This window comes from Triturus cristatus, chromosome 6, assembly GCF_964204655.1.
Source record: "Triturus cristatus chromosome 6, aTriCri1.1, whole genome shotgun sequence".
Lineage (NCBI taxonomy): Eukaryota > Metazoa > Chordata > Amphibia > Caudata > Salamandridae > Triturus > Triturus cristatus.
This window is the reverse complement of record NC_140589.1, coordinates 1,265,874,965-1,265,900,752: the sequence shown is the minus strand read 5'-3', so window position 1 is coordinate 1,265,900,752 and position 25,788 is coordinate 1,265,874,965. Positions and strand designations below refer to the sequence as shown.

The 25,788-nt window shown below is 46.2% G+C and overlaps 1 protein-coding gene across 3 annotated transcripts in view; it reads left to right on the top strand.

The window, feature by feature from the left end:
- The window catches only part of LATS1 (large tumor suppressor kinase 1), a 299,556-nt gene that overhangs the window by 175,951 nt on the left and 97,817 nt on the right, over positions 1 to 25,788 (top strand). For all 3 annotated transcript variants that reach the window (XM_085612217.1, XM_085612215.1, XM_085612216.1), the window contains exon 5: positions 16,767 to 17,349. In XM_085612217.1, the coding sequence (XP_085468343.1) occupies positions 16,767 to 17,349 (583 nt within the window). The remainder of the gene's footprint in view (positions 1 to 16,766; positions 17,350 to 25,788) is intronic.

The window sequence follows — 25,788 nt, the reverse complement described above, 5'->3', positions numbered from 1 at the left end:
TTGACATTTTAGCTCTAAAGCCCACCTGCAGTGGTGTTAAAATGTTTGAGTCATCCATCCATTCTTGAAGCCTCCCTAATAGAATACGCGCGAAGATCTTCTGTGCCACGTCAATTAAACTAATCGGCCTATAGTTTGCCGGGTCAAGGGGAGAGCCCTTTTTATGGATAGGAATGATCTCAGCGCCGGCCCATGTCGGAGGTGGCGGCATTCCAGCAAAGATTGCATTAAAAAGAGCCTGTAGATAGGGGACCCCGATGACCGGCTCGCTCTTGTATAGGTCAACTGGGATCCTGTCTAGGCCTGGGGCTTTGTTTGGCAAAACTTTACTCAGAGCCACTTTGACCTCTGCAAGCGTACAGATTTGGACCTCACCCAAATTAGGGGATAAGGTTTCATTAAGCGGAGGAACAAAGACCTCTGAGTCTGTTGATTTAGAAGCATAGAGATCTTCAAAGTGTCGACGCCAGATTTCTTCCCCTAGGTTAGGTTGTACTGCATACTGAGAACCAGATGTCCCTGTTTTTTTTTTTTTTTTTTTTTTTTTTTTTAAACTTTATTTCTTTAAGAGTCTGGACACAGCTATTCAGCCGATAACCCGGAGGTTCGGCAGCTTCGGTAGAGAAGGACAGAGAAGCGTCCACATTGCATTAAAGGAGCAGTGAAAAGATTCCATTTTTAAATAAACGCAAACACACAACAAACCCCAGCAAGGCAAGAACACTGAATGCCCATGGTGATAGCCCCCCAGGGGAGGCCGGACCCCAATCATCTAACAGTCACAGTACTGTGATAAGAGGAAGAAGGGGGACAGCAGAGGCCCAAGAAGTCAATTAACCATCACATCTTATATACTGAGCTGGAAAGAATGTCAAGAAGAAAGCTGTTCCTCGGGGGGATCCAAATCAGGGGCAAGACATATTCCCCCCCTGTATTGATTCCACCGCCCCCAGATGGCGTGCCACTTCCGAGGGCGGCCTCTAGCGCAATATACTGTCTTTTCCCTGAGCATACTCCAGTCCATATTTTCTTTCCACGCGGTCAATGTGGGGGGCCCCGCGGAGCCCCACAATCGCGCGATATCTCTCTTAGCGACCATGTTACCCAGAGTCACCCATTGGGTCTGTGCCTCATCGTGATCAGTGGGCCCCCAGACATTCAGGAGACAACACCGCGCTTCCGGCTGCATAGCAATGCCCGTCACCTCCCCCATCACTGCATGGACTCTCCTCCAGAATTCCGTGATGACACCACATTCCCAAATGATATGCAGGAAAGTACCCACCATACCACATCCCCTCCTACATAAACCTTCCTCAGAGAATCCCATATGAACCAGCCTTGGCCCCGTCACATACACTCGATGCAGTATTTTGAGCTGCACCAGCCTCAGACGCGACGGGATCGTAACCTCCTTGGGAGAGGAAACAGCAGACTGCCAATCCTCGTCATCCAACTCGAGTCCATCCCTAGTCCACTGGTCCCGCAGCCCCAGAAGCATATCCGCCCGGACATTTATCAATTTCTTGTAGATGAGCGAGATCATGCTCTCAGGCATATGGCCATCAAGGATCCGGTCCTCCAAAGGAGAGGACTCAGGCACCTTCTCACCCTCTACGAGAACTGACCGGAGGGCATGACGCACCTGAACATAGCGGAAAAACTCGGATGTCCCCAGCTCATACTCCTTCTGCAACTCTTCAAAGGACTTTACCCTCCCCTTAATCAGCACATCTCCGACCCTGGAGATGCCGATCAAGTCCCATTTATCAAAACCTTTTGTATGCCAAAGCCTACCCAATCTTTCAGATTCAAACAGCGGGGTAGCAAGGGTGAGCCTATCCTTCCAGCCCAGCGATTCAGTTGCCATCTTCCACACACGCACCGCCACCCCAGTGGGCCCCGTGAGGGACGAGTCCAGGGACCGCGAGTACAACGCCCTGTGATAGTTACCACCACGCAGCAACCACCTGTCCATAGCATAACCAGGGCTGAGGACAGGGCCATAGAGACCATGATTAATCGCGCTCAGCTGGGTGGCCCAATAGTAGCGTCGGATGTCTGGAAGCGCAATACCCCCATCATACCATGGAAGCGTCAACTTAGCAATTGCTATTCGCGGCCGCCCATCCCACAACAACGTTCGTTGGAGGCTTTCGACCTCCCGAAAGTAGTTGGCCGGTACCCAATCTAGAGTATTCTGCAATGCGTAGAGGAACCGGGGAAGAGACATCATTTTGAACAAGGCAGCGCGCCCAACGAGGGAGAGCGGCAGCCTCCGCCAGCCCTCTACATCCCGCCGCAGGCGCGCTAGGGGGGGGAGCAGGTTCCTCTCATACCGCAAAGCGGAGTCCGTGGAGATAAAGATCCCCAGATACACGAAGCCCTGCTGAGCGATCTGGATCGAACAAGTTTGCGGGATCGGTGGAACCTCGCCACTCAGAACATATAAATACGATTTACTCCAGTTGATGACGAGACCCGAATTCCTACCGAAAGATGTAAGAACGTCACAGACCACTATAAGTGATTTCTTGGGCGAGGCAAGATACAACAGGATGTCATCAGCATATAGCGAAATGCGGTCCTCGTGTTCGGGCGACCATCTAAGTCCCCGTATATCCGGGTGCCAGCGTATCCACGCTGCCAGCGGCTCAAGGGCGAGGGCGAACAACAATGGCGACAGGGGGCAACCTTGCCGAGTACCCCTCCCAAGCTGAAACGGAGTAGATGCCCGGCCATTTACCACCACACTCGCAAGGGGTCCCTCATACAGCAACCTCACCCAGCTCACAAAACCATGGCCAAAGCCGAACTTGGCCAGCACAGCCCACAAATATGCCCACTCCACCGTATCAAAGGCCATCGTGGCATCGAGAGACGCCACAATAGCTGGTTCACGCAGCGTGCCCGCCCTGGCGATTACACCATGAAGGCGCCGAAGGTTTAACGCAGTGTTACGATGCGGAATAAAACCGGATTGATCTGGGTGGATCAAGTCTCCAAGTACCCTGATCAATCGGGCCGCCAGGATTTTAGCCAGAATCTTCGGCTCGGCGTTAAGGAGTGAGATAGGCCTATATGAGGCACACTTATCTCGGGGTTTACCATCTTTGTGTATAACAACAATTGTCGCCAGTCGCTGATCCAACGGGAGGGTCCCACTCCCCCGCGCCTCCACGAACATGGCGCGCAGGTGAGGGGCGACCCTATCCGGAAACAGCTTATACAGGTCAACCGGCAAGCCATTCGGGCCCGAGGCCTTACCCGAGTTCAGCGCGCGGATAGCTCCCGCCACCTCATCGACCGTTATGTCACCATCAAGATCATCCCTATCTACGTCAGAGAGACAGGGCAAAGCGATATCACGCATGAGGTCACGCGAGTCCTCGGGCGGCCTATCCGACACTGAGGTATAAACCATACGGAAATAGTCCGAGAAACACTGTACAATCCTCTCAGGTTCCACAATCACCTCTCCCCCCTCTCCCGTCAACTCCGGCACTACTCTATTAACCCGTTCTTTTTTGTCCAGCCAAGCTTGGAGTTTCCCGGCCTTGTCACCAACATCATACAGGCGGCCCTGCTGTTCCCTACTGAGGGTCTTAGCGGCATTCGTCACCAGGTCCTTATACTCGGCTTGCTTCAAGCTCAGCTCATGCAGTGAGGCCTCTGTAACCTCCTCCTCGAGCGCTCCCTCCAAAGCCACGATCTCCTCCTCAACCTGCATAACCTCGCCATCTCTCCGCCGCTTGGCCGCCACTACAAGGGAGAGGGCCTCCCCTCGCAGCACGGTCTTAAATGCTTCCCACAGCGACACAGCCGAGTCCACGGATCCCTGATTGTCCTTGAAAAAATTATCAACTGTCTTCACCAGTGCGCTGCGCATCTTGGGGTCTCGAAAGTACCAAGGGGTAATAGGAGCCACCCTTCCCTCTCCCTCACGGCCGACATCCAGCCTGAACTAAAACCAAAGCTCTTCCCTCCCACCGCCCCGCCACCGCCACAAACCTCCCCCTATCGTCAACAATGGTGGAGTCCACCTCAAATGGTAACGAGGCTCTGACTAGGATGCCCACACCCCTGGACCCAGAGGAGAATCCCGAATGAGCTATGAATTTATAACCCTTCCTATTAAGAGCATAGCACGTGTTACCTATAAGGTGCGTCTCCTGCAGTAGGGCGACATCCGGCAATGACCGTTTCAAGAATTGCAAAACAATCCCGCGCTTAATGCGATCCCCCAAACGATTAACATTCCAGCTAATAACACTTAAACCCCTACCCCCCATCCCCACACGTAAAGAGGCCCACCCCACACCCGAAGAGCCACCATGGAACAGTCCTGAAAATAATCACTACGCCTTGCAGAAACGAACCCCCCAACAACAAACCCAAAATCCCAACTATCCCCCCCACCCTGCACCCCTGCTGCAGCTTACAAAGCCCCCCCCCAACTTGCAGTGTGCCTGTCGCCCTACCAAACCCAAAATCTACAAAAAGTACCCTAAGGGAGGAAAGAGCTCCCCTCGTCCTCCCACTACCCTCCGTATTTACTGCATTCTGTTCAAGTCATTAGCTAGAGACAAATCGAGTCAGTCCGGTTCCGAAGACATCAACCTTGTTCATCCTGGCCACTGTCCCCGTCTGTGGCAGTGACCTCTCCCGTCCGTCGTCGGGGCAGAGCGTCCAGCCATTCATCGGCCATGACAGGCGACTCAAAGAAGAATGTTCGGGCTTCGTACACCACACGTAGTCTGGCAGGGAAGAGCATGGCATATTTCAGTTCCCTCTCCCGAAGCCGCCTCTTCACCCCCAGGAAGCCCTGCCTCTGCACCTGCTGGGTGAAGTCAGGATAGAAATTCACCGACGCGTTCTGGAAGGGGACCGGGCCCGTCACCCTCGATGCTTGCAGGATAGCGTCCCGATCTCGAAAATGAAAGAGCCGGGCGACAATCGGCCTCGGTGGGGCTCCCACCTTGGGCCTCCCACCCGGCACTCTATGGGCCCTCTCAACTGCGAAAAACTTCCCAAGACCCTTAGGCTTCAGATGGTTAAGCACCAAGTCCTCCACGAGCAGGTTCACAGAAGTCGCGTCCGAGGACTCCGGGACCCCGATAACGCGCACGTTGTTGCGCCTGGCCCGGCTCTCAAAGTCCTCCAGCCGACGGGCGGCGAGATCACTCTCGGTCCGCAACTTACGGACCTCGGTCTGTAGTTCCGAAACATCATCAGCGAGGCCCGTGGTCTTGAGTTCCAGGGTTTTAACTCGTTCATTTGTTTTGCCCAGATCCGCGCGGATCAGATTAACGTCCACCAAGATGGTATCCACTTTGTGCGCCAGGGCATCAAACTGTCTCCCAATCGAAGTCTGCAGCCCTTCGAGCGCGCCCATGACATCCTGCAGCGAGAGCTCCGGGGCCAAGGGTGAGGCAGTCTTCTGTGTATCCGGCGACTGGCTCGGTCCACCCGGTGACCCCTTCTGCTGGGCATAGCGGTCCATATTATTGGCTTGAGTATAGGCTCCCCGCCTGGTGGCCTTAGGCTTCAGCCGATCCACCTCTGCTTGCCCGACATGGTTGGTTCAAGCAGGTCGGTTCAAACAGGACGGCCCTCTCTCAGCGAAAGGAATCAGGAGTGCTCAGTCCTGCGATGGGCCGCCAGAGTAGCGTGCAGAGCGTCCAAATGATAATAAAGCAGCCGAGAGCACTCCCTGGGCAGGGCAAACAAAGGGCGAGAAAGTGAAAGTGAAAATGAAAGGATGGGGACCTCCGTCCGGTAGTTCACACCTCGCCTGGCCGCTGTTGTTCAATTAGAGGTCGGGCATCCTGCCAACTCTAGCCCCTGGCATCCCTCGGAGATAGGCCTCAATCCTCCGCCATGCGTAACTCCGGTTCCCGGTGGGCGATCCGACCTCGGGTAGCATCAATCGCCTCCCTGACAAGTCATCTGCACGATGCCATGCATACAGACAGGATTAGAGACAGGATAGTCGACGGAGGGCACGAGGGTCTCGGGAGCTCAAAGCTCACGCGGCCATCTTGGTCAAGCGCTAGGCTCCTCCAGATGTCCCTGTTTTAACCAAGTTCCAGAATGACCTAGAGTCCCTTTTCTTTAACGCAATAGAAATCGCCTCCCATCTGTTATACTTCCATTCTTTTTTTGCTTCTTTGATAGCTTTCTTAAAATGTTCCCTCGCTTCCTTGATCAATATCTTATTTCCCCTTTTTAAGTTTGTTAAAAGAGCTAGCTTTGCTTCCCTACAAGATTTGTTGTACCATGCATTTTTCCCCCTCGTGGCTTCCGGTTTCTTCCTAATTTCCCGTTAGAAGTGTCCCGCCAGGATACCGCAAAGTTCTTCGTGTCTGGAGCCTATCTTATCCTGTTCTGGGGGACCCTCACCCAAGGCAACCTGGTCCAACACCCGCTCCAAGAGGGGCAATCTTCTCCCATCTAACTCTTCGAGCACTGCAAGTTGTGACTATTGCTGTTATAGGGTCGATGTCCCTGCCCTGATATGAGCTATTCCCAAAACCCTCCATAGTTACAAGGGGATTGTGATCGCTTTCACTGCGTTGCTTTACTTGAAACTCCAGGATCCTAGCCCACAGTCCCATATTGAGTAATATATAGTCAATAATGGAGGCTTGTCCATTCCTTTCGAATGTAAATTTGCCTGGATTATCTGCAGGGAGCCTTCCATTACATGCCCTTAATGAAAAAGTGAGGGTTAACGAGGTGAGTTGGAGAACCAGAGGTGCCCAACCCTTCGTGGTATATGAGTTGCATGGGGGGATTGCCCAAATTTGGTCCTCTTCCTGTGAGACAGGGGTGGACAACCCATTCAGAGGTTCATAATGACAATTAAAATCGCCGCCAATAATCAATTGATCTTGATTAGGAAATGTGCACAAAAATTCTTCTAAACTAGTGAGAGTACTGGAAACCTGGCCATAGTTCACTGGGCGAGAATAAAAGTTAATCAAACTCAGCTCATGGTTATCACGAAAAACCATGGCTAAACACATAATATCTGCCGAGTCAGTGTTGATTTTCCTGATTACGCAGCCCAGATGTGTTCTCACCCATATGCTCAGCCCACCAGATGGCCTCCCCCTTGTAGCCCTCACTGCCGGCTCCCAATAGGTAACAAACCCTAGGCGGTGATAAGCCTTCAATGCCCATGTTTCCTAGAATAGGCAAATATCATGCTCATCGATGAACTCCCCCCAGTCCGGGGAGTCCATCAGCGAGGAGAGGCCCGCCACATTCCAGGATAACATTTTTAAACCCTCTCCATGATTTAAACAATGGATATCAGTATGTATGGTTTGCAGGGTAGTTTAGTTTCCAAAGGGGTTTCTTATCTTTTCCCTAATGTTGTCCCTGGTGGTAAGGGAAGCCTAGGGGACATCAGATGGTTGGGAAGGATATCAGTATGGGTCTCGTTTATCTTAAAATATCGTGCCTCCAGCGTATTCACCCTTGTTTGTTGATATATCCCTTTTGTACTTCTTTCGTCTTTATCAAGAATCAAGCTGGGGTCAGGGGAGCTCCAATCCCCCCCCCTCTATTTTTGGAACATTCCTTTCCTCCCATATTGTCGCACCGTCATTCTGTGCAATGGCCTGTCCCTGGGGGGCTACCTGCCAACCCACCCGGTCAAGAGCCTCCCCCTGGGTGGCATTACAGGGTCTAGCATCAACAACTGGATACAGTCAGTCGACAAATTCGAGCGAACTTTACCTATTGTGACATGGTATAGTGGGGCATGGGTCGTGGGGATGAGCCTCTGCAAATCCATACGCCCCGTACCCATCTCCCCTATGGCCCCATAGAATTTGTCATAGCCCATCCTTTGGTTGAATACTTCCAACGGGTAGAAATATGGTAGGAAGGAGGTTTGAATTCCGTCAACTGTTCTGGTCTACCCCCCATCTCCCAAATATTTGACCACCATTTTGTCCCTGAAATTAACAACAATGCAGTCTCCCCTTACACTTTTCACACTCCGGCCTATCCACGGCACTCTGCGTACCATCATAATTTCCCCATCTATCTGGGGCGGCAAGGGTCTGTTTGAGTTCAACCAATGAATTACCTTGTGCTTCAAAGACATGTATGGTTCAGCTCTATCGGGGGGGAGTTCAGGAACTCCCGTTAAGACTACGACATAGAGACTACACTCTGGAGGGAGGTCAATTCTCGGTATAGCTTTTTGTCTTGTAGATGTGTTTTTACTGACATGGGTGGAGGGTGATAGTTTAGGATGTTGTAAAGATCGCCCTGAACCACTCATATCATTAGAAACCTGCGCGGCTTGGGAGATAAGTGGAAAAGCAACATTTCCATCTTTATTTGATACTATATCCCTTTCTATTAATCGTGGCTTGCTAGGGGGGTTTAGATCTTGACCCGTCTCACTTGGTTTATCAACGCGTGATAAAACAGTTTGTTGACAAAGAGCCTTCTGACTCAACTGTGCCGTCACTGCACAATTCAAATCAATTGCATTAAGAGTCAGCGTTAATTTTTCTTCCAATATGGATAGTCGCTTAGTTAAAGGAGATAAACTCCCAGCGATTAGTTTCCATTTTTGCCCAAAAAGCATCATTAATTAAACACTGTGAATCTTCTTCCCTTATCGGTGCAATTGAAATAGAAGCCATAGTGCCCAACATAGTCTTTGGGTAGGCCATTTTCCTGGGTTAAAGAGTTAGGGCCATGTTTTATACTGGGCGTGCTTTTTTGTTTATTATTAGAGTTCCTCGTTGGGCCCCCTTCTCGCTTCTTCCCCTTTACTACTGATGAATTCCCTCCTGGCCCCTTGCTTCTTACAGACGGGTCCGTCATAGACCTTGTTGTTACTAAATTTGTAAAGATTGGAGCAGATGGGAGAAGCTCGGGGCCTATTACATTAGTCTCTATAAGCTCTACATCAGTGGGCTTGGATGGCATGGAGCCAACAGTGGAGACTAAATCTGTTAGCAATGGCTCGACTAGTTGGCCATCAGCAAGCAAGTTCATGGCCTTTTCAGGGGAAAGTGCGGACATAATACCTCCCAAAGAAGAGCGTTTTCCTAATAGTGGATCAATGGATAAGCGGCGTTCTGTAGTGTAATCTCATAAGCGAGGACGTTGCTAGCACGGGTGATAAAATTATCCCTGCCACACTGCAACCCTTAAAGGCCAACCTCATAGATCCAGTAGCCATAGTACGTTTTCAAATGGGAGGATGCTCGAGCAGCTTGAATCAAAGCCAAGTATCGGCCAAAAAGATAGCATATGTCCTCTTACCAGTGTTCTCAATCCTTGAGGCAGCTAGTCCTGCGGGGGGTACACCAAAGAGGGGGGGGCCCAGCCTGCTCCAGCCTCGAACAGGCTCAAACGGGCCCGCCCTTGGCCCGGGCTTCGCCCGGCACGCGCGCGTCCCGCGGAGCGGGATCAATAAAAGTTTTTTAAGACCTGGCTCAGGTGCGGCGAGTATTCCGTCCCGCTTGGCCCCCTGGACAATGGAGTCCTCAAAGAGTAAAGGCAGCAAACAGGGTCTCTAGACAGCGAAGCGGCTCCCGTGCAGCGGGAGCGGTGAGTAGTTTTTAAATCCCTTGGCTCAGGTGACTCAGGTGCGGCGAGTATTCCGTCCCGCTTGGCCCCCTGGACAATGGAGTCCTCGACAAGAGCAAAGGCAGCAAACAGGGTCTCTAGACAGCGAAGCGGCTCCCGCAACTAACAGAGAGAAGTTTACCCCTAAATGCTCCTCTGGGTTGATTCGATAGGTGAATGACCGCATTTCAAGCCAGTAACAGAGTGTTTCTGAGGCAAAGAAGCCATGGGCTGAAGGAGACTGAACCAGAGCTCCTTATATGTATGTAATACAGTGTGGGTGTAAGGATAAATGCACATCAAACCTAAAAAACACGAATCATCAATTGAAGACTGCCTCAGGGCTTAGTGCAAGGGGTCCCGATTTTTAAAGATATGTTAGCATTTCTCTTTAAACCAGAGCCTGTACTTTTGTGTAAAGAACAGCTGTTGTAGAACATTAGCAATTGCAATTTCTGTTTCTGCTCAGCCATAGATGTAATGTAAACTTGGTTTGCCCTCTAGGGGAAACTGCTGTCCGTATAATGTACCTGAACGTGTTCGTTTTGAAGGTCAGTATCCACTCTGTCTGCCCACAGCTCTAAAATGTTATACAAGAAAAGTACATCTCCTATACAACCCTGGAGAAACCTCAAAATAAATTTTAATGTCCATTTAGCCCTCATATTTAACTGAAAATATATCAAATGTCTTGTGGACAGATCATAATTTGTTTTTAACCAATATTTGAGTCATCTGACCTCTGTTTAGGTCAGTTGGTGCAAATGTAGTTTCATATCATGGATAATTATACAGTTATAAAATTATTGTACTAGTTGATTAGAAGACATCTGTGTTACTTTTAGTTATGTACAGAACAGCATATCGGACACATGAATTGCAGTTCTCTTCAACTTAAACATGTTCACCTTATACCCAGAAGTTTGAAAATTCACTTGTAATTTTTGCATCTTGATAAAAAAGTAAACGGACAAAAAAGCATTTTTATTCCATTACATTAATTTGGTTTCACTTTGATTTTTTTTTTTTTTTTTTATAATTAAGCATAATTGCACCAAAGGAATGCCCAAAGGTAACAGAGGAAGTGTGTGGTAAACAAATGCAAGGTTAATAATATTTGGAAAACCCGGTAACTGTGTAGGAGTTTGTAGAATTTGGGATGATCTTGGAACCTATTTATGCTACATTTCTTCCATTATAATACTTGAGGGTATAGACCTGCTCAAAGTCTACTTACTCCTCTAAAAATATTCATGTTCATAATCTTGCTCACTGTGTTCAACGAAGACTCCGATCGGTACGACTTGTGGATGGTAGAGTGGATGATTATAATTCTTATTTTTCATTTAGCACCTTTGTACCATATAATACAGTGGTTCCCAAACTTTTTTGACCCATGGCTCCCTTGTCCAAATTGGCAGTTGGCCGTGGCTCCCCAACATTTTTTTACGGGTGGGCGGGTGGGGGGGGGATGTAAGCCCGACCTCGGGAGTACTTCCTGTTGTCTTCCTTAAATTAATTGGGATGCAATGAAGGTAGTATAATCATATTTGTAACAAAATACGAAGATAACAGCTGTTTAAAAAAACTTTAAGTGTGAAACGATACAACATTAATAGCCATATGTTTCCATGCAACTTTTATTGACCACACAACAATAGTTCACAAATTTCTATATAATAAAATATCTTTTCAATGAACAGGTAAAACAGAGTCCGAAATTTACCTTACAAATCCTAGTGAGATGGATGTGCTTGTTTTTCCTTACATAACTCCTGAAATCTTGGAGTTATTTTTGAGATTGCAACACGCATTTCTTTTTCAAGGTGAATTTTTGCCCTATATTTAGACTTTATCACTGCAACTGCTGAAAAGCCTGCTTCACAAAGGTACGAAGTAGCAAAAGGGATCAAAACATGCAGGGCTCTCTTGCTAATCATTGGATATTCATCTCCAGCTTGGCACCAGAACTCAAGCAGTGACTGAGACTGGAACCTTACTTTCAATGTTAAGTCACTTGAAACATCAATAAGCTGTTCTGCTTCCTCATTGTTGAAATGCTGAGGTATCTCAGCGTTGAAGGGGTCTCTCACCCATTTTATTGGCTCCACTTCATCCTCTGGAAAATATTTATCAATGTAAAAACGCAGTTGAGACAAATACAGAACAAAAACTGTCCTCAGTTCCTCCTTTAACGCCATCTCATTCTCCTGCAGGAACTGGTCCAATGAAGGAAAACATTTATAGTCACTTTTGCTTAGACTGCTTTTCCAAAGGATCACTTTCTTCTTAAAGCCTGAAACTTTGTCTGACAATTGCAAGATGTTAGTATTATTGCCTTGCAAGGACTTGTTCAGTGCATTCAGTTTTTCAAATAGATCAGAAAGAAAAGCCATTTGTATTAGAAAGTCTGCATCAATAAACTTGTCAGCAAAACAATGTTCATCACCATGTAGATATGAGTATATTTCATTCCTCTGTTCATACACCCTAAGCAGGGAGTTACCTAGAGACAGCCACCGAGAACTGCTATAGAACAAGAGACATGAGTGTTCCGCACCCATGTCCTCACACAGTTTAGCAAAAAATCTTGCTTTCAATGGTCTTGTTTTAATATAATTTACCACTTTGATGACAATTTTCAGAATACCATGCAGTTCTTCACTGAGGTTTCCTGCTGCCAGTGCTTCTCTGTGAATTATGCAGTGTGTCCAAACAGCATTAGGAGCTTTAGATCGTATGCAAGCTTGAAGTCCTTGGTAGCATCCTGCCATTGAACGGCCCCCATCTGTACAAACTCCAACACATCTCTCCCAGTCAATTTGAATCTGTTGCATGAAATCATCCACAACCGCATACAATGCATGACCTGTGGTTCCACCTTTGATTTCTTTACAAAACAACAAATCCTCAACAATTTGTTTTTCGTATAGAAACCTGACATAGCAAATAAGATGGGTGTCTTTGTGGTTGTCTGTTGCCTCATCCAACTGGAGTGCAAAGTCTTTGCCTCTTAGATTACAGATGAGCTGATCGTTAATATCTTCAGCCATATCATTTATCCTCCGGCTGATAGTATTATTAGAAAGAGGCACTTTTAGCAGCTGTTTACCCGCATCTTCGCCGATCATGATTGTTACCATCTCAACAGCAGCAGGCAAAATCAGCTCTTCTGCAATTGTGTGGGGTTTTTTACTCTGTGCAACTAGATAGGCCACTTTATATGAAGACAGGAGGGCGTTACTATTAGTTTTGGTTTGTTTCGAGAAAGTGGACTTTTGTAGTTTGGCTTCTGCAACTTTTCTTTCAAAAAAATCCCTTGGCTTTCCGACCACATTTGGGTGAAGACTTTCAAGATGTCGCTTAAGTTTACTTGGAAGCATGGATTCCAGAGCCAAAACTTTTAAACAGATTGCACATTGAGGACGGTCCTCGTTATTAACCCGGACACACGTGAAACCATAATCCAAATACCTGTCATCGTACTTTCTGTACTTGGCCTTTCGTTTCCCGTCGTCTTTTTTGTCAGAAGAACCTGCAACTTCACTTTGCTCAGACGAACTTGAACTTGGCATTAGAAATCTCTTCATTGTCAATCACAAAGATGGGAATCAGTTCCTCTCGTCTTTCTATCGTCGTTTCTTTTCCTTTGCTGAAGTATTTCCAGGTTTCTTCCAGGTGTCATCCACAGTCTCCACGGAATAATAAGCCTGAAGTACAAAACATCCAGGTAAGACAAGTATAAATAGAACTAAAGTTATTCTCTGCCTAATGATGGATCTATTTTTTCTGTTAGTTTGCAATAGAAAACATGAGCAGCTCTGACTTAGTTTATATTTGCAAGGTTTAAACCAGCGTGAAATCAAATAAAAACACATTTGGCCTCTTTGGGGATGAAAACCTGAGGCATTGATGCGCTTTAAAGACACAAATGTCATGGATGGGTGGAAAATAATTTAGAAAGGCTGCCTACTGTGCCAGGAGGAATAAATGCGGCTTTGGAAGGCTGACTTGTCCGTATTCTCCTCCGCAGAACCATTTTGCAGGCTCAGAAATGTATAAATCAGTACGCGGGTATAAATGATAAAACAGCACAGGATTCCTGTGTGGTCCGGCTTTAGAACTGGTGGTGCCCAGTGCGACAATGTTTGCGCCCCATAGATTCCATCACTACCACCCTTTAGCAGTGCCCCCCTCAAGTCTCCATGACCACTCTCTCTCAAATATATTGAATCAGTTATATAGTGCCACCTATACCAGTGTAAGGTGTCAGGGCACTTATCACACACACATTACACAGAGACAATCAATCATATGTGTGTAAATTAGTGTATAGGAAATGTTTCATAAGCCAGAGGACTACAAGGTAAGTCACATGTCATCCATACTGGTGGTAGACAGTAAGTGTGCTTAGTCTGGAGAGGCACAGACTCAGAATTTAAAGGGTTGTGGGGGTTCCATTTAATAATTAGGAGTGTTTGTTACTGAAATGAACCCTTTTTGAAACAGATTATAATGAAAGATGGAGGAAAACATCATAGTGCTCTAATAATCCATACTGTTTGCATGCAGCTCTTGAATGACAGTTATTAGCTCATGTTAGGATTTTAACATTCTACACTACTTTTAACCAAAAGATCTGACAAAGGCACTGACCTATTTAAACTAGCTTCACTGTGTGATGTGCATGGTACACATGCTTTGCAGCAGGCACATTAACACTCCGGGGTACCATAAATGAGTTAAAACTTCCTCCAGAAAAAACTCCTCTCTCTACGAAGAACATTAATCACCGGAGTCTTCTCGATATTTTTTTTGTTGTATGAAAATTGCCGGAGGCCAGCAATGCAGCACCGGGTGATTTTTAAATTATAAAATCCTTCCAAACACGGCGCCCCCTCGAAGAGTCAGCATTTGATGCAGTCAGCTTGACTGGTCCTACACGTCGTAATAGGCGGAATGCTTGAATTAATTTCAACCTCTGGCATTGTTTTTTTCTCACTCTTTCACTATAGACGAGGACAGTCCTGTATAAAGATTAGACTTCTTCCTACTTCAGTAGGAACAGCCACGCTTAAACTGCTGGCCACATTGCCTCTGAACAGGAGTAAAAGTAAAGCTCTTAGATGTCATTTTAAAAACAGAAGAATTCAGATTCATCTCTGCATCTGTACTAGGCTTGTGCCTACAATGCTGTTTGGTGGGGCGCAACAACGAAATATGAAATGCCACTTCCTCCCTGATCTACCTTAGCGTGACAATTCAGAAATACAACTACTAGTAACTAGAGTCGGTTACAGAACGGGTATTTTCGTTGTAATTAAAGTATTCGCTGGAGCGAAAAATATTAAATCAAGTTAGTATTTCTGTTAACAAAAAGAAACCGCCAAGAAACAGCATATTTCTCCTCTATAAGCACAGTATGCGGTTTTGGCAGTTTCAACACTATAAATCGGTTCATGTTTGGAGCGCGCTTATTAAGCTGTTTCATTCAATATCGCCCGATTTATATATCAGCCGTAAAATACTCTTGTCTCACTAGTAACTGATACTGACTTTCCTAGCCTCCTACTCACATTGGGCGACTCACAAATTCAAGGTACCAGTAGAACGGGAACGACATGGTAGTTTTTCAATACATTTAATGTGCAGTTTATCCTTTGACTGAGAACCAAAATACATTCTGGAAAAAAAATGTCCTTCGAGCCGCTTTTTGTTTCTAGTGAGTCTTTCTAAATGTGGCCTTACTGCTTTTTCGAGTACGTTCCATGTAGTCAACGTAAAAAAATAAAATGGCAAAGTATTACACACGTACTACGGTCCATGTCTACACAGCAATAAATGTGAGAGGCAATACAAGTGACTACCACTACTACCTCAAAGAACGTCTCAACTTTACTTCACTGTCTTACCTTGGGAACGGCAGAAGACGGCCGGCGGTAGAAAGCGGCGGGTGGCAGAAGACGCAGCAGTAACTCCCCTCTAACGCCAGAGCTGCGTACGTATGGCATGCGTATGCCAGTAATGGAGACTACCTCCGACGCCTGAGAATGCGCGTACGACGCGTATACGTACGTACGCACGTATCGCGACAGTACGCCTGTATCGCGACAGTACGCCTCCAGGAACAGACCATGTCCCCAGTTTTTGCAGGTGGGACATCTTTTGCCTTCAGCTCGCTTTTCGCTTAATTTTTCAACATTGTGGTCGCGGCGCCCCTGGCTCCTCATTACGGCGCACCGGGGTGCCGCGGCGCACAGTTGGGGAACCGCTGATATAATAGATTGATTATCGAAACATGATTTGCAGAATGATTTATAATTTAATTATTCTTAATTTAATGAGGAGCCAATGTTTGGACTTGGAGACCCGGCCAAATGTGCATGTTTAATCATGTCTTTGATCAGCCTGATTTGTTAGTAACCAAGATGCTATCATTTCTTAAGCCTTTCCAATCTATGTCGGTGTCTATTTGCTATCTGATCATAAATAGAATGCCTAGACCTAATAAAAAGGATCCCAGGCAAATCACACTTTAAAATCATGAGTCTCTGTCTGTAGGAACTGATTTTATACCACTCCTGCTCGCACATGCAAGTCAAATTCATTCTTTGCTTCTGTAGCACCGAGCACAGTGCTAGTCTGGAAATAGAATTATTCCGAATTGTAGCAAGTCATTGAGTTTTGTTACTGCGCCTAATTTAGCATATCATCAGTCACTTTTGTATAATGGTTTGATCTCACAGCACAGATATAACCCAGTGTGCTCAGTGTTTGCTAGTTGATGACCATCCCACAGCATGTAAGTGGCACCAATGTACAAGGCAAAGGTTTTTCTTAAATGTTGCCTGGATGTTGATTAAACCCAACCTTGGTGATTACAACTGCTTGCTGTCTGCATGTCGTCTTCAGGATGTGAGGTACACAGACTTTCTGGGATGGTAGAGCAGTTTTGCCTAATGATGCTAAAAATAAAAGCTGAACATATTTTTTTATTAGTGTGAAGGTTGTTATAGATGTAGTAGAGATGTTAATTTTCAATATGCTTTGGGCGCTACTACTGTTTTTGTGTAGTGCATCTAAACACCATCCTTATGTTTTCTTCACCTTGAAACTGTTTTACTGTTTTGCTTGAAGAGCTAACAATCCATTTGTAATCCTAGGTGGGTTTATCCCAAGATGCGCAGGATCAGATGAGAAAGATGCTGTGCCAGAAAGAGTCGAACTATATCCGCCTCAGGCGAGCCAAGATGGACAAAACTATGTTTGTAAAAATCAAAACTCTGGGCATTGGGGCATTTGGTGAGGTGTGCCTGGCAAGAAAAACGGATACAAATGCTTTGTATGCAACAAAAACGCTCAGGAAGAAAGATGTGCTTCTGCGAAATCAAGTTGCCCATGTTAAAGCAGAGCGCGACATCCTTGCTGAGGCTGATAATGAGTGGGTAGTCCGTCTGTACTATTCATTCCAAGACAAGGACAATTTGTACTTTGTGATGGACTACATTCCTGGGGGAGACATGATGAGCTTGCTAATAAGAATGGGCATATTTCCTGAGAATCTGGCACGGTTCTACATCGCTGAACTCACGTGTGCTGTTGAGAGCGTTCATAAAATGGGCTTCATTCACCGGGACATCAAACCTGATAACATTCTGATTGATCGCGATGGCCACATTAAACTGACTGACTTTGGGCTTTGCACAGGATTTCGATGGACTCATGATTCCAAATATTACCAAAGTGGTAAGAAAGACCAAACTATTATGAAGCTACAATATTCTTCTCCATGGCTTTTTTGGGATGTGAGGGCGGCGGGAGGCATGCATGCATGCATAAAGTAAATTTTGCTGTGATATTTGGGAAGGGCATAAATAATCCAGGTGCAGCATGCAGGGCTGGATAATGAAGTGCAGCACTGCTGAGGAGTTTGAGGTAAGAGTAAAACATGTGCAGCCACATTTGTGAGGAATGTAGAGCACCGAAAAGGAACATAGAGAGATGAAGAACCGGTAAGGAAAAGAGATACAGCAGACCTGAGAGAGAGGAGGGTAATAGGTGTCGGCTTTGTGGAAGAACCTTAAGTGAGGATGCAAAAAGGTCAACCAACTTGGGAGAGGGGAGCCAGACAGAAGAGACCTTCAAGAGTGAGTGTTATCTGAGGTAACTGGAAAAATGCCACCACACATCATCCTTGTGGGTTTCAATCCCCTGATTTCTGACTGCTACATTCAACAGCGAGTTTGTACATGTGCTGCTGTGTACTATTTTCTAGACTTTGAACCTTCAACACTGCAGTCTGGATATTGCAATGCTCAGAAATCCAACCCCTTTTCATTCCTCAAAATGCAACTATGCATATAGTGAACCTTCCAAATAAAAAGTGTGTTGTTTCGCATCCACAGAGACATAATAACAATAGTAATATCATTTGAGAACTGCATTGCACTTCCTGACTTAATTTTGACGGCCAACATGTTCTGCTTAAACACCTCATACACATCTATGTGAACCTTGATTCCAGAGTAGCAGAAGATGTTGTTCACGTATGTGAAAGTTGTTTTTATATTTAATTAGTGCATGCTGGAAAAGTATAAACCTCAAATTGGGTTTTAACTGCTTTTTCCACTTTTTGCTTACTCCGCAACACTATGCTTTCCTTTATTAAAGGAAGTGTTACACAAAGATTACTCACACAGAAAAATATTGTTGGCATGCAGTGGGACTTTGAGTCCTGATTATATAATTTTTGAGAGTTTTTCCAAGAGATACATGCCATTGTTCCAATGCTAATACAAAGAAATGAGAGTGGACAACCCTATCTTGTTCCTTTTTTTAGAGGCAAGTGTTCTGACATGCATTCATCCAATTCAACTGTATCCAGGTGATTAGCGTACCATAGATTCACCCAATATAGACATACAGCTCTCACTACCTGGTTGTATTCCCTTGTTTAGATGTTCTTCACATGTGTTTTGGTATCAAGAAACCTAATGTTGCATTAACATTCTGTTGGTCTTTTTTTCAGGCTTGTTTCATTGAATAGCATTCTCACATAGTGTTAGAACAGTTTTTGGTAAAAGTCAAAGACCATTGATTTCTCTTTTTTTTGTTCTTGCACCTTGGTTCTTCTCCACTGCTGGTATCCCTTCGCCATCTTTCCCCATTTTCCATAACATGCCAGTACTTTTCTCGCCATTCATCTCTTGCTGTGATGTTTTTGCAAGGCCCATATTCAGACTTCCCCCAAGCATTTCCCAGTTTCATTCTTTCTGACCACAGTTGTCATTCCACGTATATATCCATAAACATTGTCTAAATTATACACCATGATCTTATCTGATCTTAGCCTTCCGATTTCACAGCACGGTCTTTTCCACGCTCTCGATCATGATGAAAAGCATTGCCCTAAATGCTTCCAATATTTGTTTGTCATTTTTTTAATTGTGGTTGAGCTCAAATAATTATTTAATACCGTTCCTGAGTTTGACAGCCAATGTTTTAATGGGGAGTCAATCAACCTACAATGTTTATAGTGGGCCTTGAGGTACCTAGCACATATTGTGCAGCGTCAGCAGTACTTGTGCTTTACTGGAGAGGTACCTGTCCAGTTGTTCTACCTCTGATATATGGAGAAGTTTGCCATTTATATGGAAGTAGTAGGGATATCCCATTTCTTTTTACTTCTGCTCAATTTAAACCTATAAGAGCTAATGATACTTAACAGTGCCTCCAAAATCTCGTTGTGTGCTTTAAAATGTAAAAATGTAAATCCAGTATTTGTAAAGTGCGAACAGCTACTCGAAGGCATCCCGGCGCTGGGGGCCGTCAGGAAGATTAAGCAAGCTATTGCCCAGAGTCACATGGTGCTGGACTGACCTGCCGCCGGTGATCGAACCGTGAGCCCCAGATTCCAGCGTGAGTTGCCCTGGATGCTGTGCCACACCTCTTCCCAACTTTACAACTCCGTGCTGTCCTTTCAATCCTCGTGTAAAGTACACATTTAAAGACATTCCTTTATTAAAATGTTTTCAATTTGTTGTACAAAAGTAGCCATCTTCATGAGAAAGGTGGTGACATATTTGGGGTTGAATGCCATAAGAAAGGTCCGCTAAGAGGGGGAGGGGGCCTCCTGTATGCCTAAGAAAGTATATTATAAAAGTTAAGCAACTTGTTCTTTCTTGCCAAATAGTGACTCTCTCAACTGACCTCCAACTTTATTTTTAAGCTTTATATTCTCCAAGTGGAACACAGTCTTTGTATTCCTCCTCTTCATAAAGGATCGGATTCCCTATCTTTTCATAACACATCACTGCTTCTTAACATCTGTGTAATCAAATCAGCCCATCCCCCCCCCCCCCCCCCCGCCCCCAATAGCCTGCTACTTTCAATCTAAATGAAGACCAGTTTCCTCCTTCCTAATAGATATCTGGTAAGGCAGAAATATGTTGACTAAAGACTTCAAAATACAACAAGCATTTACAATGCAATGGTCTCGACATTGTTAAAGTTAGAGGTATTGGCATTGCTCATGACATTATTTTTGTTTGTTTTTGTTTTTAAAACATTTAAAGAAACTGCATTGTTATTTACAATGGCAATAGCTTAATCTCTCTCAAATGCGAGACCTATTGCATTTGCACCCACACACAGAGCCACACACACAAAGCCACCCACCCACACAGTGCCACCCACACAGAGCCACCTACACAGAGCTATTCACATAGAGCAACTCACACACGCTACTGCTGTGTCACAGATAATAAAGTGTCATATTTTTTCCCAGCACTATGACTGTTGTGAGAGGAAATTTACCGCGTGCACAGTGTGGGAATACGTGATCCACTTGTCAAAGGGACACCGTTTTAAGATTGTTTGGGAACCTTTTACTGTCAACAAATGAACATTATTATTGAAAGATGTATTAGATTAATTTTGCTTTAAAAATAAAGTATTGCTGACTAATATAGCTAGCGAACATCCTTTTTCCACGCAAATGCGGGCCCTGTTACATGTTCCCCCAAAGTGTATGGTTTTGAGTTCCTTGACGAGTACCCCCTTAACTGGTGCTGGCACTTCGGAAACTGCCACACGGTTGTGGTGGCTGGAGGGGGGGGGGGGGGGGGGGGGGGGGTTGTTGCGCTCTGATCTGTACACGCTTTTAGCCCCTAGGTGACCAAACTTGGTGGCTTAAACTGAGCCCAGCTCTTCTATGAGAGGAAAGACGCCATTGCACGAGGAGCGAGACACGCCTGTCAGTGGGGCTGACCCCCCACGAGCAGGTCCTGGCGAGGACAAGCAGGAACCGAGAGTGAGATTGAAAGTGGGGGGGATGAGGTCCGTCGGCTAGACTGACGACTTTGGTGTTGGAAACCAGGGTTTGAGCCTCGGGGTCCACATCCTGTGATTCTGGGCAAATCACTTAATCTCCCCGTGCCTGAATGTGTAATGTAAATACGGTGCTCGTGTAAAGCGCTCCAATACCTTCGGGTCTAGTTCGAGCTATATAAATATGCAACAACAACAAAAAAAAAAAGTGGAAGATGTCTGGGGAATGTGTGGACGACGGGAAAGCGGTCAGGCTGGGAGGGAGGGTAACAGAGCAGGGGCGACTGGGCACGGTGGAGAGAGGCTGGGAAGAGCATTGGAGAGAGATCTGTGGACTGCGGAGAGAGGATGGCTGAGCGATCTGAGGTCTGTGGACTGAGGCAGAAGACGAGGGGCTGAGTAGACAGACACAGAGTGAGATGTGAAAGAGGTCGACAGGCTCCGGAGGTGTGAGTCGGGACGGAAGATCTGCCGACTGTGGAGCGAGAATGGAAGGGAGAGATCTGCAGTCTGTGAGCAGAGGCAGATGATGGGCTGAGAGAGATCCTGAGTGAGAAGAGAGACCTGCCGGCTCCGGAATGGCTTGTCAGGGGAGGGAAGGAGATCTGTGGAGAGAGGCTGAGAAGAGGATGGGTGAGAGGTCTGTGGGCTGAGCACAGAGTTAGTGAGAAGAGGCTGGAAATGAGATTAGGAGGATCCCATTGAAGAGGATGGGAGGGAGATCTGCTGTGGTCAGTGAGGGGAGATGAGTACAGAGTTAGTGAGAAGAGAGGCTACCAGAGAACAGCAGGCGGGAAGGTCTGGGGTCTGCCGAGTGACGGAAAAGGGTGCGTGACTGGGAACTGCAAATTGTGGACAATAGAAGGGGTGGTCTGCGGACAGTGGACGGAGGAAGCCGCCGGCTGAGCAACAGATACAGGACTGGAGCGGCAGCACAAAATTAAAAACAGCCCCTATAATTAGGAGGTTGTTGTGGGTGGTGGCTGGCCGCTTTCACTTACCCGTGTGTTAGCGTGACCTCGACGTTCTCAAGCCGGGCTTCGGCACAGTGGGCTTCAGCTCGATCAACTGTGCGCCCGTCCTGTGACCGAGGGAGCCGCCGTGAGAACCGAACCAAAGCACTCCCTGCCAACAAAAGGACACGAATATCGTTCTCCAAAGCCACCTATGAGAGGCTACCAGAGAACAGCAGGCGGGAAGGTCTGGGGTCTGCCGAGGGACGGAAAAGGGTGTGTGACTGGGAACTGCAAATTGTGGACAATAGAAGGGGTGGTCTGCGGACAGTGGACGGAGGAAGCCGCCGGCTGAGCAACAGATACAGGACTGGAGCGTCAGCACAAAATTAAAAACAACAGCCCCTATAATTAGGAGGTTGTTGTGGGTGGTGGCGGGCCGCTTTCACTTACCCGTGTGTTAGCGTGACCTCGACGTTCTCAAGCCGGGCTTCGGCACAGTGGGCTTCAGCTCGATCAACTGTGCGCCCGTCCTGTGACCGAGGGAGCCGCCGTGAGAACCGAACCAAAGCACTCCCTGCCAACAAAAGGACACGAATATCGTTCTCCAAAGCCACCTATGAGAGGCTACCAGAGAACAGCAGGCGGGAAGGTCTGGGGTCTGCCAAGGGACGGAAAAGGGTGTGTGACTGGGAACTGCAAATTGTGGACAATAGAAGGGGTGGTCTGCGGACAGTGGACGGAGGAAGCCGCCGGCTGAGCAACAGATACAGGACTGGAGCGTCAGCACAAAATTAAAAACAACAGCCCCTATAATTAGGAGGTTGTTGTGGGTGGTGGCGGGCCGCTTTCACTTACCTGTATGTTAGCGTGACATAGACGTTCTCAAGCCGGCCTTCGGCACAGTGGGCTTCGGCTCGATCAACTGTGCGCCCATCCTGTGACCGAGGGAGCCGCCATGAGAACAGAACCAAAGCACTCCCCGCCAACAAAAGGACACGAATAGCGTTCTCCAAAGCCACCTATTTTTTTGTGTGCATATTTATATAGCGCGAACTCGACCCGAAGGATCAACAAGCGCAGCCTTCGGTAGCCGAGACCTAATAAACATGAGAAGGTCCCTGTTTAAAAAAAAAAACAAAAAAAAAAACCACACCCACCAGGGACGTGCTTAAAAAAGAGAAAGAAGCGAAAAAACACACCCCCGAATCCGAAAAAGACGGGGCTTGTTTCAACAGACAAAGCTCTTCTCCAATGGCTGACCTGCATTTAAGAGGCCAGCCAATGGAGAAGAGGGGCGGGTTCAAGCCCCACTACTGAAAAACAGTAAATCTCGCAAGCGAGACTGCGCAAGCGCAGCCTTCGCTAGCCGAGACCTAAAAAGTGGATTTTCGTACCAAGGCTCTATTACTGGAAGCTCCCAATAGGGCACCACTCAGAATACAGCCAGTGCACGGTTCGAGAGGGCTTCCAGTAGGACCCAAAGAGCCACTTTTCTAAAGTCTCTTAAAATCTTTTACTCTAAAAGCTCTGCTTGTGCTGTTGTCTTGGGACAAGAGCCCTGTAATCACAGCACAGGAGTCGCTACAGGAGTGCCTATGTCTGTTAAATCCCTGTTAATGCCCTCAATCTTTGAGCCTCTCTGCTTGTTGGCAGAGTCAAATACTTAGGAGAAGTGGAATGGTGATATATCCCTCTTCCTTTCTCTTTTGATTGTTACCCACATTGGAAATCTTCAAGATATTTACAGTAGATTGCTTGATAGTAGTCTTTCAGAAATAGTACAGTGAAAATGTCTTGGTCGACTGGGCTTAGCGTGACTGAACCAAACTAAACGACCGTTAATAAATCAAGCCAAATCATCTTTTTTGATTCTTGTTTGGTGTAGTACAGATAACTTAAGAGTAGATTTGGATATTTTGCTTTTAAGAAAAAGCTGCCTCCCCGAATTAATAAAATATAATGGCTATCTAAACAGTGCACAAATCTAAAAATTGTTCTAGCGCTGCCAAGACTAAAAACAAGAATGTACATTGAGTAACTTCTGATTTAGGAGACCGCCAGGTCTTTAAAGCCTTGCAGAACACAGACAGTGTGTCCTGCAGCCTTAAATACAAAGTCAGTGAATCCCTGGTCTTAGCTGCCGCCACTGAAAATGATCGACCTCCCATCAGAGTTTGGTGAATCCTAGGAATTCCGGGGACGTTCGCTGACCTCTGGCCACAGGTAGGAAAATAGTGGTGAATTTATCTTCAAGAAATCAAGGACCCGTAGGTTCTCAATAAGTAATAAGTGTCTCTCATTAGCAGTAGGGTCATTGGTCACATGTCGTATACCCATGTACTTACGCTGGCCAAGCTTTATATCAAAGAATGACAAATACATTGCTCTCATCTAAGATTGCATGCTTACATGGTTTAATGGATCATTAATGTTTCATCCAGTTAAAGTTTTTTTATGTTGATCAGTTGAAGGTGAAATGTTGGATGTTCTCTATTTGTAGTTGATATCCAAAGCGCTCAATAGTTACAAATCGAATACAGTTTGTGGGCCACATTTGTCAACCGTTGGTTAGAGGAGTGCATGGTCTTTCTTTGATTTTACAGGTAAATATATTTGATTCTCACAGAAAACTTGTTTTAAGTGAGCAACCTGAAAAGGACCCATTTCATTGCTCTTTGGTGACTGGCTATGGAAATGTGGTTTCAGACACTGAGAAGCATCACCTGTTTCAGTGCTGCTCATCTGTGTTGAAGTTAACATTTATAGGCAGATGCCAAACCAACCTGTTTTTGCTATGTTCATTAGTAAAGGACTATAAACAGATGTTACTGCCTTCGATTGGATCTCTTTGCCTTAACCCCTTGCATGCCCGCCCCTTTCCCCGCCCAGTGCCGCGCTTTGTATTAGCGGGCGGAGTTCATGACGAGCTGGACTCGTCATGGGCACAGCGCCACCGCAGCCCATGACGAGTCCAGCTCGTCATGGGCACTGAAGGGGTTAAAGTATCCCCACTCCTCATTCTGTATCATCATTGGGCATTCTGCCTATCATTTGCCCTTCAAAAACATTTCATTGTGCTTGTCATATTAGCATACTGATTTAGTGAGCTTTAGGCTTTGAGGGCTGAGGAACCAAATGTGGACTTTCACAAAGATGTTTCTTGAAGCCTCTCCTATTTTTTGAAGGTTTAGTGTACTTTTTTTTTACATGTTGTGGAATTAATTATCTTGCTGGCTAATTCACAATGTTCCAGCAGATTGTTCATTCTAGGGCTTGTGTTCAATGAAATCTCTTAATACATTATCTTGTTTGTTCAGTTGTGGACAAGGCACAGTGTGCAGTTGTTGAGGAACATGTTACTAGTGAGAGCATCTTTAAAGCAGAAAAATAGACTTTGTAACAAATCTTCAGTGAGCAGGTTGGCACAAAGCGTGTGTGTGTCAGACTGTCTGTTTTATTTTGAGGGGGTGGCTGGAAAGCCAGGGTACGGAACATATTACACACCAGTCAGTCATTGACACTAGACGCTGCAGACATGAAGAAAGGGGTAGTGTTGTGTACAGTGAGTCAAGTATCTTATTGTATACATTTTCGGTTGTTTGTAAACCTTGTCAAGAGGCCATAAAAGTGCATGTGCAGTAATCATACAGTACATTAAAACAATCATTATGAATATATATCTTCAAGTATGCTCCATTGAATATCTAAACAAGCATTGGCAGAGCCAATAGGTCTCGCCTTTGGGACCTTATAAGTGTTTAGCCATGCAACAGTTGCATAACTAAATACTTATAAGGTCCTAAAAGCGAGACCTATTGGCTATGCCAAGCGGCCTTGCGGCCGCGAAAGTGAAGGTGATCGCGATTGCGATCGCAATCAAACATCAAAGCGGCCTTGCGGC